The sequence below is a fragment of the Trichechus manatus genome, unplaced genomic scaffold (assembly GCF_000243295.1).
Source record: "Trichechus manatus latirostris isolate Lorelei unplaced genomic scaffold, TriManLat1.0 scaffold00061, whole genome shotgun sequence".
Lineage (NCBI taxonomy): Eukaryota > Metazoa > Chordata > Mammalia > Sirenia > Trichechidae > Trichechus > Trichechus manatus.
In genome coordinates, this window is record NW_004443997.1 from 6,299,864 (window position 1) to 6,317,768 (window position 17,905).

The following is a 17,905-nucleotide window of genomic DNA, read 5'->3' on the forward strand; positions in this document are numbered from 1 at the left end:
CACCTTCCAGCCTCTTCTCCTGCCTCCCTACCCCAACCTGCCAAACCCTACCCCTCTCCAAAGCTCACACCTGTGTAACTCATCTGCTCAACTGTTTGTTAAAAGTCCTCTTTCCTGCCTGTAACCATTCCTATCATTTTGTATGTATTTCTTTTGTGCTTTTTCCCCCTTTTAACCTGTTTGTTTGTGTTTGTCTTATCTTTCCCAAGGGCAGGAATTATGTCTTCCTCTCTGAATTTTCCATGATGCCTAGTGTGGTACTTTGCAGATAGTAGGTGCTTGGTAAATATTTGAATGAATGAATGCACTCTTGTAGCGTACACAACTGAGAACTTGAATTATAGAGTCTTGTTCTCTTCGCCGTTACTTCGGGGGCCTATGACTTTTCTTCCTGACTATAGAGCGTGTGCTTCTCGAGGGCTCTTTTCCCTCAGTGCAGGCATTATGCCCATAGCGATTACTCCATTAAAACTCTCTGATTGATTCACGATCTACAGGAACGCCGCCATTCTCTGGAGAACAAGGTAAAGAGGCTAGAGACCATGGAGCGTAGAGAAAACAGACTGAAGGATGACATCCAGACAAAATCCCAACAGATCCAGCAGATGGCTGATAAAATTCTGGTGAGCAGGAACGAAAGTTAAAAAGCTAAAAGATAACAAGCTAGAGGTTGCAAAGGGAAGGGGGTAAAGTGAAGAATTAAGCACCGTAACGGGGAGGTTTCACCGAGTAGGTAAATTAAGAGAGATGGTTTCAGTGAATGAACACCACGTCATAGAATAGTATAAATAACCAAATGTTGGATGTTTCGGTGCTGGTAACAGGTCCATAAGTATTAATTTTTGCTCTGTTTGCGACTGCCTGGTGTTTTTAGGTATGAACTTGCGTACTCTATCATTTTCGATGTATTTTTACAAGACCACTGCATACTTATACCAGCAGAGCTTTGTGTGGCCATTAACTTTGCAATGCCAATTTAAAAAGCTGTAGGAATTTAGACCTTTAAGACTGAAGCCCAAATTCTTGCTTTTAGAGAAGAAAGGAATTAGTCATACAGAATTGTTTTTCTCAGAGTAGTATTTGTCATAGATCCATGTTCACCCACTCACTTTCTCTGCTACAGTTGGTTATTTTATTTTATTTTTCAATTTCCTTAGATGTAGCAGGTCTTTTTTTAGGTTTTTAATCATCATCGTTCTGTTTTAGGTTTGATGACCAAATTAACTTAATCAAGGAAGGCTTGGCTGATGCTTCCACATGTGTTAAGTTGTGCCCTGCCAGGGTAGAAGGCAGGTGAACCTTTGAAGGGCTTTCCTTGGATCTTAGTCCAAAAGCCAGAAATTTGGATGCATCGTTTGAGAGATTTAGTGATGACTTGGACTCTGTTTATACCTCACCCCCAGGAGAAACTCTGAAGTAGTGGGCTGGTCCTCTCCACCATAAGCAGGTGCGGTGGTGAGCAGGTCACCGCATCTCTCTCTGTATCACTCTGGGAAATGAGTCACCAGCAACTATTTGAACTTAAGAATGGCTGACTTATAGCCATATACTTATTTTCATTAAAAAAAAAAAACTTCAAAACTTTGCATTTCTATTTTTGTGTATATTCATAAATAATATGGAATGGTCTTGAACAAACAGCTCAAAGAGAAATTGGTTTGTTTTGCTCTGACACACAGTATTCATATAGTATGTATATATATATATATATATATATATGTCTGCACACAAAAACAAATGTGACTGTTAGTCTACCCTCTCTGTTCTCTTGTTCCATCATCCAAGTCTCTCTTGGCTCTTGTCAACTGTGTGAATTATATCGTGAGTAAAATTAGATCTCACACCACAATCCCTTGCTTGGTACAAATGAAGTGGTTAACTCTTGTGGTTGCAAGGTGTTTCTCTGTTTAATGGTGATGTGTTCATTCATTCATTCAACAAATATTTAATGAGCTTCTACTATGTGCCAGGCACTGTTCTAGGACCTGGAAATATAGCAGTGAACAACAGTGTTTGCAGAAGACTGAAGAGTTGATCTAATATATATAGAAAACATATGTTAAAAGAATGACAACAACAACAAAAAATGCCAAACCATAAAGAAGTCCAATTTTAGAATATCTGCTTTTCCAAAGGTTCACTTGCAATTAGAACGCATGCGTATAGAGTTCTGCGTTCTCAGATTATGTGTTGTAAACTCCCATTCATAAATAGCTCAGAAATTTGGTCTTAAAATTGCCAATCTCAGGTGTCTGAGTTTTTGACCTATTTTTAGATTCTGATTTCTGTTCATGTGCTATCTTATGAGGACTGAAAATAAGAAAAAATGATTGTCAAGTGTTTTCTAACTTGAAAAAAAAGTAAGCAGATTACTTTCTCTGGCTGTATCTTGCCACTTGCCTGAGTGCCTTTGTGGTTGTGACTTCATTTATTTGAAGGTGCTTTTTGCTCAAGAACCCTATACATAGGCTGCATAGTATCTAGGCCATGGGCAAAGAGTGGTCCTTGATACTGTTATGTAATGATGATGATTTGGAAACAGATCCAAAAATGTCATTTACTTTAAAATATTTACTATTCTGACAAGAAGTTTCAAAACTGGCAATGGCGCTCTTATTACAGCAAAATTTTTCGCTTTAATAAAAGAAGTCGTTGCAGGGGCATCCTTTAGTGAATACACATAAACCCCTTAAAATATGTTTTTATTGATTAAAATCCTGTTTCCATTCAACTTTTCTAGATCACATCTGTTAGGCTGTAATGTATCTTGTGCACCTGGTCTTGAGATTGAACATTATAATGGTGCCAAAAACAAAGTCAATGATTGTAGACTTTAGAATTTCAAAGGTTTTGTCGCTAACATTTTATGTGTATTTGAGTCTGAAAGTACCCCCTCTTTTATGAACATATCCTGTATAATTTCCTCATTCTTCAAAATCCTCATAATTGCTTCTACATCTAAGAAAAATTTCATAAAATCTTGAGATGAAAACTTGGAGTAATGACTTTTGATATTAGTAACTAACTAATAGGTCCAGATTCATAAGAATTAATGTAGATGCAGCTATCTGTGCATTTAGAGAATGTTTCAGTGAATGGATGCTGCCTTTTATAAGACCAGTTTATAATACACTGGCAAATGAATTAGTATAATTTTCAAATAAATTATCATTTTGTTTAAAAGCAGAAAACTTAACAGTAAAAACTAAGAGGACGTTAAATTTGAGCTATTTATATTACTCCAATTCTTCTCATCTTTAATATATGTATACATATTACATCATTATTATCAGTGTATTTTATGTTCTGCTTTAGGTCCTATAAATGTTATATCGTGTAAACATTTCCAGGTATTCACATAATCCATAAACCCAATCCATTGCCGTCGAGTAGACGCTAACTCATAGTGACCCTATAGGACAGTCTAGAACTGCCCCATAGGGTTTCCAAGGAGTGGCTGGTGGATTTGAACTGCCAACCTTTTGGTTAGCAGCCAAGCTCTGAACCAGTGTGCCACCAGGGCTCCAATCCATATACCAGTCAGTTAAAATAATCATTTAAAATTTGAAGCTTTGGAGTTATAACATTAGTTTTCTTTCTTAGCTAGGGTTCTTGAGCAATAATTTTGTTAATGAGGAGAATACAAAATATTTTTGTCAATTATAACATTACTTTTCTCATTTAAAGCTGTCATAATAGTGAAAACTGACTGAGACTCAAGATAGTGGTCGGGGCTTTGTGCTGTACTAAATTTTCAAATATTGCCTTGAGACTCTTTTTTCTCTATGGAAAGATGAAGAGCTGCCTTTGCTTGACCTCATCACACCAACACATTTCTGATCCCAAACCCTCACACCCCACCAGCTGTGTGTGTATGTATGTGTCAGTGCTTGGACTTGGAAAACTCCAGGGCCAAGACTCGGTCGTGGTTTCCTTCCCAAGAGCCTTAGGGGTAGTAATGGAGGAACAGATGCCGGTTACCTGTGGTGCCTGTACCAAAGTCATGTTTCCTGTGAATGTCTAACATACTTTGGTTATGTCTTTCCCCTTGCACACCTGATGGTCTGTTCCTTTGTATCCAGGAGCTGGAAGAGAAGCACCGGGAGGCCCAGGTCTCAGCCCAGCACCTAGAGGTGCACCTGAAACAGAAAGAGCAGCACTACGAGGAAAAAATTAAAGTAAAGACACTTTCTGATCTCCCCTGGCATTCCTTCTGTATCGTCATGTAGCTTCTCCTCTTTCTGGGCACTTTTGGCCACTTCTTCCTAGACCAAAGGACTGTTGGGAGTAAATGCTATCACCAGTTCATCATGGGAGGTTTGGGAGCATTACCTATGTGAGGGTTTGGATATCTGAAGTTCAAAAAAAAATTTTTTTTTAAACTTGGTCATCAAGTATCTTAATGCCATCTTTAAAACATTTTTTTAACCCCACTATCATTCAGTCAGTGATAATTTAGATTTAGCGACATAGTCACCATACTCTTTGCTTTCAACTTTCTTCCTTACTCTCAGACCGGGATCCTTTTCCTTTTGTTTAAAGTATATCCTTGAGAACTTACTTTAGTGAGACTCCACTAGTAACAAGCTCTCTATTTTGTTTATCTGAAAATGCCTTTATTTCACCCTCATTCTTAAAAGGGATTTTGACTAGAGACAGACTACTAGATTGGCAAGTATTTTCTTGTAACACTCTTTGAAGATACCATTCTATTGACTTTTGGCTTTTGTTATTTCTATTGAGAAGTCTGCTGTTGGTCTAACTATTGCTTTCTTCCAAAGTAATCAGTCTTTTTTCTTTGGCTGCTTTAAATTTTTTCTTTGTCTTTATCTTTCTGCATATTTACTGTGACGTGTCTAGATGTGGATTTTTTATTTGTCCAGCTTGATATTTGCTGGGCTTTTTGAGTAGATTATTATTTTTTATCCATTCTGGAAAATTATTGGCTATTCTGTCTCAAATATTGTCTCTTTCTCCTTTTCTCTTTCTTTTCCTTTTGAAAATTTAATTAGATGTGTGTTAGATCACTGCCAATCTATCCCTTTAAAATATTTTCCATTTCTTTGACTCTCTGTGCTACATTCTAGGTAAGTTCTTCTGACTTATTTTCCAGTTTAATACTGCTTTCTTAGCTGTGTCTAATCTGCTATTAAACCAATCTATGAGTTTTTAATTCTAGTTATTGCACTTTTCATTTGTAGATGTTTTATTTGGTTCTTTCCCAAATTACTAGACTATTTAAGACAGTTTTCTATTCCTTGCAGTCATTTTCCAACGTCTTTTATTTCTTTAAACACAGTAAGTGTAGATGTTTTAAGATCTGCATCCGATAATTCCAGTATCTGAAATATTCGAAGGTCTGTTTCTTCTCTGTTGTTTTGCTGTTTTTTTAATGGTACCTGTTTCTTATAGGCTTGGTGATCTGCTTATTTTCTTTGGAAAATTATTAGTGAGAATTTCTCTGAGGCCTTGGATGAAAATATGTGCCCACTTTGGAGGAGGGCCCTGGAATTTGACTTCTCTCTCCTCTTACCTTATGAGGCTATCAAAACTGAGATTCAGATTTATTTGGTTTAGCAAATGCCTAAGGTTAAAGGCAGCTTTGTGCCCTTTTTACATTTTTATTTAATACTTTAAATCGTTTTCAGAAGGAGGGCTGGCCTAAATAAGCTAACCCAACATATTATCAGAAATGGATTCCAGCCTCTCAATTTCCTTTAAAATCATATCACATTTTTCTTATGATTTTGGTCCAAGCCTTTATCTCATTTTTTATGTTCTTGAGAAATCAGACATTGAAGAAGGCTTTTAAGGTTTCTGATGGTCCTGTTATTGATTTGGTTGGTATTCTCAAAGAGTTGACTATCTCTTCTTTGGAGAACCAAACCGTGTATATTCACACTCAGCATCACCACCATCACCACCCTGGTGCCTTCTTTCTTTACTCCAGTGCTACTTTTGGAAGTATAGGCAAGTAATCCAGAAGTGACTTCAAAATGTTCTAGTCTGACCCCTTACTTTTAGTGTATTTTAAACTTTATATACTAATCACTTTCGTTTGAATTCTTACTGACTTCTAGACTTTTGTCTTTGGAATAAACTGATTTTCAGAAAATTATGAGAATGAATATGGTAGTTCACAGATTGCTTTGCATAATGAATATAAAACCCTTTGTAAAATTCATTCTGTGATTTGAGTGACTATATTGACTTTCTTGTAAAAAGCCATGTTCTATCTTAATTTAGATATCTACAGTGGAATCTCCCATTTCAAACAAATTATTTTCTCCCCCCAGCCCCATATATCTTCTTGTTCATCCTTCTACCAGTTTAACCCTTTCAAGACTGAGATAACGTTCTTGATAGAGGCTTGCCTCTTCTGTACCCACTTACCTTTTATTGTTATCCATTACTGCCAAAGTTGAGGTCTTATTTTGAGCAGAGTCGTCTTGAAGTGTATTTCATTGCTTTGATATTTCATAAAAAGAGCTACCTGGTATAGACGCTATGTGGTCTCTGCTACCCTCTAGATGGAAAGAACTCTGTTGTCTAGATCCCAGGGAATGTTACGGAAAGATCTGTTCTCTTCTGTCTTCCCTACTGGACTCTTTATTAAACCATCTCTTTTTAGCCTGCTCCACTTTGTGCTTCCCATTCTGGCCTCTATATGGCTGTTTTAGTAATAATTATGACTATACCCTAGATTCTGCCCTTTTCTTGCTCGTAATTTTAGAATCATGCCCTGATATCTGAGAGAGTGGGTCACTTAGCCTATTGAGCTTCTTCCCTCCTCATGACCCCGTTCTCCACCTTTTGTTCTTCTCCACCAACTCCCATTCTATTTTTTCCATCAGTTGGTTCTAGTTTAAAGCCCTCTTTGAAATCTGTTCTTTCATTTCTTCATCATGTGGACCCCTCCCTGCTGACTGGCTCTTTTTAGGGACAATGTCCCCATGAGCTCTGAAGACCTCATCACAATATACATTGTGGAGAAAACAGATTTCAATCCCTTCTGTGACCCCAGTTCTTTCAGCTTTATTCCCAACATCCTGTTGTCCTTCTTGATGCAGTTGGTGTCACTTGGAATAGCAGAGTGGATTCTCTGTGATCAAAAACATAGGGTTGTGGTCAAAGGCTCAGACAAGTTATGATATCTTTTTTTTTTCCTGTTTTGGCAACTGATAGGACTGTGTGTGCCTTGTAGAACGTTAGATCAAGCTGGTGGATAGTGACACCATTACTGTTTTATTTTCTTTCTTCCTCTTGGGAACAGTAGGTGCTTACAGTGGTGTTCTCGGCACTAAGAACACATGCTTTCTTTCGCCCTGGGAAAAGTTCTTCTTCCTAGTGACTTTTTCCCCCCAAGCTGGACCAGGGGAAAGAACGGAGGAAAGAGGCTTTTTTTTTCTTTCTTTCTTTTATGCTGTCTTTTCAATCTATTGGCTGTCCACCTACTTTACTGCTGGGCAGAATCTTCTTGCCTCAGCTGTTTCAGAACTTGGCCTGGGTATTACAGACCTCGTTGGTCTTCAGCTTTCTCTCCCTTTGCACACAGCCCAGGGTTATGTAGAATTAATTTTGTCCAAATTAAGAACAAGCAATGTTCTGAAACATACTGGTGCATTGACGAAGAAAAGGATGCCACCAGCTAATATCTGCAAATATAAGAACTTTATTCTCTAGATCTAGATCTTTAGAGAGAGATTTTTTGTTTATTTTTTTCCCGCATTCTGGAGTTCACTTCCGTTTTGAATATACTTGGTTGTTTTTTGGCTGCTGATTTTGAAATAAGCTCTTAGTTCAAATCTACTGCCATTTGATGGTAATATTTGGCCTCTGAACCTCATCCTGACTGATAAGCAGACCCCCAGTCCCTCTCCTTGCCCCAGTGTTTGGAGGCCCTGAACTCCTCACTGCTCTTCCCCTCCTCTCCTCTTACTTTTCCTCAGCAGGGCCCTTCTCAAGGGCCCCTGTTTAGTCTTCCCTGCTCAGTTTTGCTCCTCAGGACATTATTAACTTTCTCTTTTGTTTTCCATAGGTATTGGACAATCAGATAAAGAAGGACCTGGCTGATAAGGAGACTCTGGAGAATCTGATGCAGAGACACGAAGAGGAAGCCCATGAGAAAGGCAAAATTCTCAGCGAGCAGAAGGCGGTAGGTATAAGGAACCACTAAGCTAGTTTTCAAAGGAGGGTTTTTGAAACACACCAAGAATTGTGCACTAGAGGAGACACCATTTTATCTGGCAAATTATTCTTCCTGTTTAATCCTGTGGAGTTTGTTGATAATAGGAAGCTCTCTCTGAATCTACATCCTCCTAAAAACAGCAGAGTTGGTGGCTCTGGGTGGCCAATTTTCTTTCGTGTTCTTCAAGAACTCATGGTGATCTGTCAGCAACTAGAATGTTGTTTTTCAAAATTGTGCCCTCTGGCAAAAGGCCCATTGGCCCTTGTCTCTCTCATTTTCCTTCTTTTTAATTTTGTGTTTCTTTCTCTCCTTTCTAAGCCATGTGGCCTGTGGTTTCAGAAAGTGGCTGCTCATAAGATTCACCTGTGATTGTTAATATGCATTTCAGACCCCACCAAGACTTTCCACATCGGAATCTCTAAGGGACGGTCTTGGGAAGTTATAGTTTAACCAGCATCCCACCTGATTCTTATGATTTATGAAGTTGAGGACACTTTGATGTAGAGAATCTAGGACAGTAGTGGCTGGGTGAGAAGAAATAATTCAAAAAATGACAACTCTTGAGTGATGATAAAATACAAGCTTGCAGATTGTCTGTTGGTGGCTCAGGTCACATGTATATTACACGGGAATTTAACTGAGACCCGAATATGTCCTTCTGCATATTTTGAATGGAAGCCCCTTAGCTAGTGTGGGGTTGTTTAATCTCAGTTTGAAGAAACAATTGAGTACCATCTGTTTAAGCAGTAATATCTATGACCCTCATGATGAAGACTGTTTGTGTCTCCTCCGTTATCACTGGCCAAATTGCCTAAATTTCAGACAAGACATTTACCCTGGCCCACGTTACTTCTCTTCTTGTGTAACTGTCTGTGTGTGAGGTTTGAAAGGAACCCTGTGTTTTAGATGATCAATGCTATGGATTCCAAGATCAGATCCCTGGAACAGAGGATTGTGGAATTGTCCGAAGCCAATAAGCTTGCGGCAAATAGCAGTCTTTTTACCCAGAGGAACATGTAAGTATTCAGATTCTAACTGCGTGCATTGTTACACTCTGGTCTTCTCTCCTAGGGCATATACTTTATCCTTCTGCAACATGGAGCTGAAGCAGATTTAATTACTTCTGTGGTTTGGCCCACCTCACACATCCTTACATAATTTTGGCCTCTCTTAAGTGGTCTCACTGTCTTTTGATTTGAGTTTTCTTAAATGCCTCAAATTACTATTAGATTCCAGAGTGTTTTGGTTCCTGTAATGAGGCTATTTATAGTTTGCTTTTGGAATGCTGTGGGCCTTGTTCCCCAGATTTGCCTTCCGTACTTAGCGAGAGGTGAGCCTGTGTGTGCCCACTTGGGCCGTCCATCTTGTGGTTGTTAGGTTAGCATAGGCCCTTGGGGAGGAGGTTTGGGGTTCAGCAAGGACTGTCAGATAATTCCTCTTTCCACGAGCACTTTGATCTTAATCTTCTCCCTCTAAGAATTAGCATCTTCAGGTTTTTTTTTTTCCCCCCTTGGGGGTTCTCTCTTCACAGATCTTCCAGAACATTCTCGTCTTAATTTAAGTCAGCTTGGTAGGCTGTTGTGGTTTTTTTTTTTTTTTTCTTTTTTGGATCTTTGAGTTGTTCTAATTTCTGATACTTCTGAGCAGCCTGGTGGGGAGCTGAGGGAGCGCCCTCAGAGAACTAGAAAAAATAGCATCCTTTCTCCTCACCATTCCTTCCCTGTGGCCCACCTTAATGAGTTGTTAGGATTGGGTCTCCAAGCACTCTGGTATTCCAGGAGTGCTCCTTTCTGCTCTCCTACCTAGACTCTCCAAAGAAAAAAAGTCTACCAAAGAAGTGAAATGTTAGTATCTCCCACGATCCCTGCCCTATGTTGATTAACCCCACAGGTGAGGGACTCGGAGCAGTGAGGACTGAATGGTCCCCAGGTTCCCTGTGCTGGGATCATGCACATGAGGCTGGAGTAGGAAGCACTAACCCAGGAATGGCCATGGTTCCTTAAATTAAGGACATGTCTCTTTCTGTCTTTCCTTCTTGAGGGGATGTGCTCCCCTCTAATGAGACTGTGTTTTTGTTTGAACCCCCCAACCCCCCCACCAGGAAGGCTCAGGAAGAGATGATTTCAGAGCTCAGGCAACAGAAGTTTTACTTGGAGACACAGGCTGGCAAGTTGGAGGCCCAGAATCGAAAGCTGGAGGAGCAACTGGAAAAAATCAGCCACCAGGACCACAGCGACAAGAATCGACTGCTTGAGCTGGAGACAAGGCTGAGGGAGGTGAGTGGGAGGGATGATCTCCCAGGAGGATTTGTTGGGGACTTGGGCCCCAAGCCAGCCAGGTCTCAAGCATAAATGAATATGTACATGGGAGGCATTGTGGTTAAGAGCCCAAACTGGGCCACACAGATCTGGGTTAGAACTATACCTCCACTCACTGGTTTTGTAAACTCACAAATTACCTAATCTCTTCATGCCTCACTTTCCTCATCTGTAAAATGGTGATGGTAATGTAGCTGCTCTCTTACAGGGTTGTATGAGGGATTATATAAAGTGGCACATCTGTTAAATGGGGACAGAGCAAGTCCTCTTTCATTGGGATTCACACGACCTAGTCAGTGCACATGGAGTCCTGGTGGCGAAGGGATTAACAGCTCAGGCTGCTAACCAAAAGGTCGGCAGTTCTAATCCACCAGCCGCTCCTTGGAAACCCTATGGGGCAGTTCTACTCTGTCCTATAGGGTCACTGTGAGTCAGAATCGACTCGACAGCACACAATAGCAACAAGTCAGTGCACAGCGCTTACCACGGTGTTGGGTACTGACTGTGGCTCAAACGCAGTGGTGCAGGTCTCATAATGACAGCGGATAGTTAAGAGATGAAACCAAATTTTAGGCTTGGACGACCGAGGGAAGGTGGTTTCCTTAATAGATGTAAGGAAGCTGGGATGGGCAGCCAGGATTTTGGGAAGAAAATATAACAATTTTGGTTGTAGACAGGTTGAAAGTTATTGAAGCTGCTGCATAACATTCATATAACTCGCTCGCCATGTATTTATTAAATGCGGGCTGTGTGCTAATTAGTAGGCTGGGTATACAGTAGTGGACAAGACAGACCCGGTCCCTGATCTTGGGGGCTTCCAGCTGGGTGGGCAGGGTGACTTAGTGGCACCTGCAGAAGAAGGACTGGAGTTTAGGAGGACGGCCACGGGGAGCCAGACATCCAAGTCTGGAGTGGCGGCACAGTGTTGTGCAAACGAGGTGCTCACGTATTTGTGACGGAATTCTTCAAAGAGCAGGCGTCCCTCTTAAAGAAAAGACTGTTAAGCAGATGGAGGTCTGAAGACTAAACCTTAGGGAGTGCTCATGTTCCGGAGTGTCTTAATTTGTACTGGAGCATTAAAATGAAGCTAGTTCTCCAAAGGACACACAAAACTCTTACCCTGTGTCTATCGGAGTTGCCAAGGCATGGACCCCACCATGATGATCACCTGGCATGCCTGTTAAAATGCAGACTTCTGAGCCTCATCCTGGGCGTTTTGGGATGGAAGGGAGGGTGGGGAGCAGGGATTTGCATTTTTAACCAGCTTCCCAGGTGATTCTTAATCTCCCTGAAGTTTGAGAACTATTTTTCTGAGTTGTCCCAAAGCCTTAAATAGTTGTTTAACTTTTATAATCCAAGCTGTATTTTTTACTTTTTGGTAAGTTTTAACCAGAAGATTTCCATATAGCATCAGCCTTAAGAGGGTAAGTGTAAACAACTGAGTTTTTTTTTTAGTGCTTGAACATTGACTGGTCAGTTTTTACCCAGGCTTTGAACTGGTTCAGAACAGTTCAGTAATCGCTGACTTAAAACGAAGGCAGCCTATGCATTGCATGGCATCCAAATCTGTTGCCCGGTAGATTTTGACCCGAGTAGGAAACAAACAGCTATGCCCCGCTAAAAGATGGCGAGCACACTGATTTGAATGTTTGTCATTCTCCACAGTCCTGCTAATAATCCAGTCTCCCACCTCAGGCTCTTGAAACTTTCGGGATCCACGCGGGAGATTGGATTATTGGTAGGACAGTGGAGAGCAACACATATTCAAAGCATCGAAGTTGGCCACCGTCTTTGACTGGGGCACAGCTGTTTGTTTCCTAAAGCAAACCCATTGCCATCTAGTCGATTCCGACTCATAGAGACCCTGTAGGACAGAGTAGAACTGCCCTATAGGCTTTCCAAGGAACGGCTGGTGGATTTGAACTGCCTACCTTCTGGTTAGCAGCCAAGCTCTTAACCACTAAATCCACTAAAGTCTGCCGGGCAACAGATTTGGTTGCTATGCAATGCGTACGCTGCCCTTGTTTATGTTGGCAGTTACTGAACCATTCTGAACTGGTTAGAAGCCCTGATTTTTACCTTCTCTTTTCACAAACAGCTGGGCAGTTAAAATGCCCCAGGTGAAGCTTGTTGCTTGTTCCATCTTCTTTTCACCGCTTGCTGCTATTGAGATTGAGGGCAGAGGCCATGTCCTCTGGCTGTGATCCACCTTAAAGCCCCTGGGCTTTCCCTCTGTGTGTGCAGGGTGAGCACTTCTTTCGCAAAGAGTGTGGAGCTACAAAGGTGCAGGACTCCTGGATTCTCCTTTCACTGTACACCATCCTGTTCTCCCTCCTCCATGTACCTGTTGCCACCAGCCTCTCATAGTTTTGCCAAGTGGCACTGGGAATTTTCAGACTAGTAGAATCCAATCCTGCTCTGACTGCAGGCATTTTAAGAAGACAGCAAGGCATTGTGCTCATGAGCGGCAACTTTGCAGCCAGACTGCCTGGGTTAGAATGCCAGCCTTGCCATTCTTAGCTATGTGATATTTGCTCAGCTACTTAATCTCTCAGCGCCACAGTTTGCTTATCTGTAAAATGGAGGTAACAGTAGTGTCTAGCTTACTGGGTTGTTATGAAGATGAAATGAGTTAACATAGTACCTGTGTGTTGTAAGTAAATACTGTGTTTGCTATTATGTCATCATTGCCATCATCATCATCACTAGAGGGAGATCACAGCCATGGCTTTGGCTACCACTGACTTGTTAAGCACTCCTGGATCTAAATCATCAACACAGACTTTTCTCTTGAGTTCCTGACGCATTGTCCCAGTAGACCTTAGACATGTCCACTTGGATGCCTCACATGCATTTTAAGCTCAACAGAATTTCTCATCTTTCTCCTCAAATTGGCTCTTCCTCTCATGTTCCCTCTTGGAGCTAATGGTCTCACCATCTGTCTAATTCATGTGTCCCAAAACCCAGGAGTCCCTTCTTTTGTTCCCTGCTTCACCTTGGTAATTCAACTGAATCTTCTTGGTTCTTGAGGCTAAATTTTTTGCAAGCCTTTTTTCTCTTCACCCCATGGCCTTTGGGACTTGCATGTCACCTTTTCTAGGGAGCCTTCTCTGACCCTCTGAAGCTGGATTGGCTGTCTCCTTTGTTTCTGCACAGCCTTCTCTGCTTACCTTATCACCTTGTTTACTTCTTAGCAGTCCCTGTTACACAGTGAGCTCTCTGAGGTCAGTCAACATCTTTTATTTGCTTGGTATCCCCAGTGCCTGACACAGTGTCTGGTCCCTAAGACGACCTTGTCAGTGTTTCTTAGGTCGATAAACAGACGTGCCGTGGTCTCGCTCACCTCCATACCTTTGGACATCTTCTGCCTAGAATTTTCTTTCTGCTCTTCTTTGCTGGATTTGCTCCTGTAAATTCTTTAACACACAGATCCAGAATTATCTCCTCTGCCCCTCTACTCCATTTCCACAACATCCCTACATGTCCTGACCATTGTACTTGACCACAGTGCAGTAATAGTTGGCTTTCATTTTCTCTCCCCAACTTGTGGAGACTGTCTTTCATCTCTATATTCCTTTTTGCAAATAAGTTGCAAGTCAGGGCTGGTTTATATATATAGCCTCTTACATGTTCTCATTCCTGTTGATTTTTGAGCCTCACGAAAACTAGACCTGTTTTATTGTATTTTTTCTTTCCCCTCAGTTGGGTGCTGAGAATTTGGCTCCAAGACCAAGTTTAAGATGCAGATTGAGTAGCAGGTCATGTTTTGGCCTTCTCTTCATTTAAGGTCACTTGGGCCTTTGTCTCTTTCTCTCAGGTCAGTCTAGAGCATGAGGAGCAGAAACTGGAGCTAAAGCGCCAACTTACAGAGCTGCAGCTCTCCCTTCAAGAGCGCGAGTCCCAGCTCACAGCCCTCCAGGCTGCCCGGGCAGCCCTGGAGAGCCAGCTTCGCCAGGCGAAGACGGAGCTGGAGGAGACGACAGCAGAAGCAGAAGAAGAGATCCAGGCGCTCACGGTAGGTCTGGGGAGCGGCACCTTCAGGTTACTGGTGGCCTCAGCTAAGATGAGTGAAGCCCCAAGGATATTTACTCACTCTTAGGCAGTCTAAGCAGGAAAAAAAAATAATCCGCAGAGATGTGCAGTGGTCAGAAAATTGGCTTCCATAGGGTTCTCCTTCATTGGAATTAGTAGATTAGATCAATTGTAATATCCGAGTTTTCCTTAATATCATGAAAACTTCTTCTTTTATTTATGTACCTTCCCTCTTTTTAAAATAATTAGCATTGTATTTTAAATTTCAGTTTCAGCCAAAATTCATTTACTGGGTTTTTTACTTCAGTTTTCAATAATTATTATTATTATTTTTTTTAAAAAGCAAATCTTATATCTTAATTTTCCTACCATATTTATATTTTTTGGGTGCGTTAACCTCATTTGTATCACTTTCTTTTAAAAGTTGTAGATTCTGCTTCGTGTCTTTTGTATACATGTGGTACGATCTGGATGGAAACTATTCCTCTGAATAGAGATTCCTTCTTTAAAAGGGTGCTGGATCTCCTGCTCTTTCTGAGAGACGAGCTTACTCAGCTGGAGGGTGGTGTCTGGATGGGAGTAACTTAGAGGGTGTCACTGGATTTAGCCCTTAGTTCTTTCTGCAGGTCTGAAAACATGACCTTGTTTGGCCAATTTCCAGAGTCGCCTAACAAAACTCACAAGAGTCATATATAAAATGCCAACTTACCAAATTACAGTGGGAAATGCAATGGCAAGTGGACTAGAATGCTCTGGGTGGCTTTTTTCCCCTTTGGAGAATTCTACTTAGAAATCCACTGGAGCCCTGGTGGTACAGTGGTTAAAGTGCTCAGCCACTAACCAGAAAGGCTGGCAGTTCGAACATACCAGACTTTCTGTGGGAGAAAAGACCTGGCGATCTGCTTCCGTAAAGATTTAGTCTTGGAAACCCTAGGGGGCCTGTCTGCTCTCTCCTGTAGGGTTGCTATGAGTTGGAATCGATCCAACGGCAGTGGGCTTTTTTGAGTTTTACTTAGAAATCCAGATCACAGTTGGAAGGTTGGTTGGTGGACTTGGACTCAAAGCATAGAAAACTGAATGAGTTTTAATGGCCAGTGTTGTCCAAGTGCATACATTTCTAACAGAAATGTGATGTACCTGCCAAGTGGACGGTATACTCTTACCTGCTGGTCAGGGTACCCTCTCCTGTGGGCAGGGCACAATGCAACTGATTGGGTTTAGCGCGTTTTAAATAAGATACATAAATAGGTACCTCATTCACTCTGATTCAGCTTGGATGCTGTCCTCATCTTTATCAGCGAACATCTCTAAACATCATCTAAACACCATAGAGATCGCCAGCCACATTTGTTGCTTATGATTTTCCCTGTTTAAAAATAATATTTTAAAAACTATTTTTGTTCTTAGAAGTTATCTCCCATTGTTGGGTTCAGGGATCCCATTATCAGAACCAAACTGGGAACATGATCTGACTTTGCCAGGGCCCTAGTGGGACCAGAGACACAGTGCCCCCCATGATTCTGGGGGTACAGAGTAACTCATATGCAGGATGCTCTTGCATTCTTGATTTTACAGGACTGAAACCAGTTTCAGATATTGATTGCAATGTTAACTTCTGTCGTCTTGAAGAGAACATTCGTGATTAAATGATGCCGTATGACCCCAGTATTTGGTCTGGAAAAAAAATAGTCACCATATCCTCTCTCTCTTTTTTCTCTCGTTCAGAAATTTATACAAGTATTGTTTCCTGACATTGGTTGCAATCCCCTCAATGTATCAGCACTCTCCCCCAGGTTCCCCGTTTCCATTTGTCCAGATTTCCTGTTCCCTTCCTACCTTCTCGTCTTTGCTTCTGGGTAGGTGTTGCCCATTTGGTCGTGTGTACTTGATCGATCTAAGAAGCACGTTCCTCAAGTGTGTTATTGTTTGTTTTATAGGCCTGTCTGATCTTTGGCTGAAAGGTGGACTTCAGGAGTATCTTCAGTTCTTAGAGGGGTGTCCGGGGGTCATAGCCTCAGGGGTACAATATCTCTTTATTTATATTTTGTCTTGTTTCAAGAAGGATTGAAAGCAGTTTGGAAAGATATAAACAATATAGCAGGATAAAATAAGAAAGAAAAGACAAAGAGAAGCTAAGGCTAGAAGGAAAAAAGAAAAGGAGCCAGGAATGAAATTAATATATGAGAGGGCATGCCAAGAAAGCTTATATGCTTGCTGGGGTTGGGTGGGTGGGAAGGGAGGCAGACAGATAGCTTTTCTTAGCAGCTAAAGGGAGACAACTAAATTTCAACCAGTATTATATTTAATGCACTGTATATTAATATTTTCCTCAAGCTCCTAAAGAAAGGGAAGGAGATGTCAGTAATTTAATCCGTATTTAATGAGCCCTGAATATGTGCCTGGCGCTGTGTCCTTAACCTTTTCGCCCCAGGGTATTGTCCTATAATTCCTCAAATCTGTTTACCTTGCTGTAGCAAAGAAGGGCACATTTATCTCTCTGCTCCGTTAGAATCTGGAGGGAGCGTGGTGACCCTGTATCTTATCCTGCCCTGTTTGGAAGAGAGTATAAAATAGAGCATGTGTCACTGCTGTTTATCTGTGGGGAAATTAGTCCTTTAAATCCTGTCTTGCTGCTGGTGGGAATGTGCGGTGTCTAATGGCTGCTGGAAGCCTCACATAGCAGCGAGTCATGACTTAATTTAGTCAGATGAGATCATTGCCTCAAAGCATCTTCTTTAAAAAATAAAATAAAATAAAAACACAAACCTCCCTGGGTCTAGAAGGTAGGCCTCTCCTGTTCTCGCAGGTGGCAAGATTCATGGAAAACAGGGCCCATTCAAAATGATGGCAGACAGCTGTTTATAAACCAATCATGTGGGACTTCAAACCCCAGATCAATTTGTTTCAGTTCAGTTTTGAGGCTGTGGGTCTCCCTCCCCCTCTCGATTATGTCTCATAAACTTGGTTACAGACAGCATGTGGTTGTTGTCTGAATGGCTTTGTTGAATTTGTTCTGAAGAGTGCATTTTCCAAGAAAAAGAGAAAATGGTCACAAATGCAATACTCTGTCATTGTTCGAGGCCCAAGCTCAGATGCAACACAAGCATTCATCAAATTAAATCAGCTGGATCGAAAGTGATCTCCTAGGAGGTTTGTGAGCCTCACAGCAGGCTGTTTTATCAATAAAAGGGAATAGTCAAATGGACTACTATTGCTTAATTCTTGAGAAGCACCCATCTCCTCGCCTGGGAAGGCAGCAGTCACCCTGTTTGCCTCTGCCCTTGGGACAAGTTAGACAGAGTGTGGTTACATGGAAGCTCCCCCTGGAAGAAACTTGACAGGGGCAGCTAGAAAGCCATTGTTTGCC

General features: G+C 41.4%; 1 protein-coding gene across 2 annotated transcripts in view; it reads left to right on the top strand.

Moving 5' to 3' along the window:
• Nucleotides 1–17,905, top strand: part of CIT (citron rho-interacting serine/threonine kinase) — a 180,839-nt gene that overhangs the window by 109,601 nt on the left and 53,333 nt on the right. Inside the window, exons 17-22 of one of the 2 annotated variants that reach the window (XM_004379026.1) lie at nt 498–623; nt 4,083–4,178; nt 8,039–8,155; nt 9,095–9,204; nt 10,290–10,464; nt 14,324–14,521. In XM_004379026.1, the coding sequence (XP_004379083.1) occupies nt 498–623; nt 4,083–4,178; nt 8,039–8,155; nt 9,095–9,204; nt 10,290–10,464; nt 14,324–14,521 (822 nt within the window). The remainder of the gene's footprint in view (nt 1–497; nt 624–4,082; nt 4,179–8,038; nt 8,156–9,094; nt 9,205–10,289; nt 10,465–14,323; nt 14,522–17,905) is intronic. The other variant, XM_004379027.1, reaches the window with a different exon arrangement.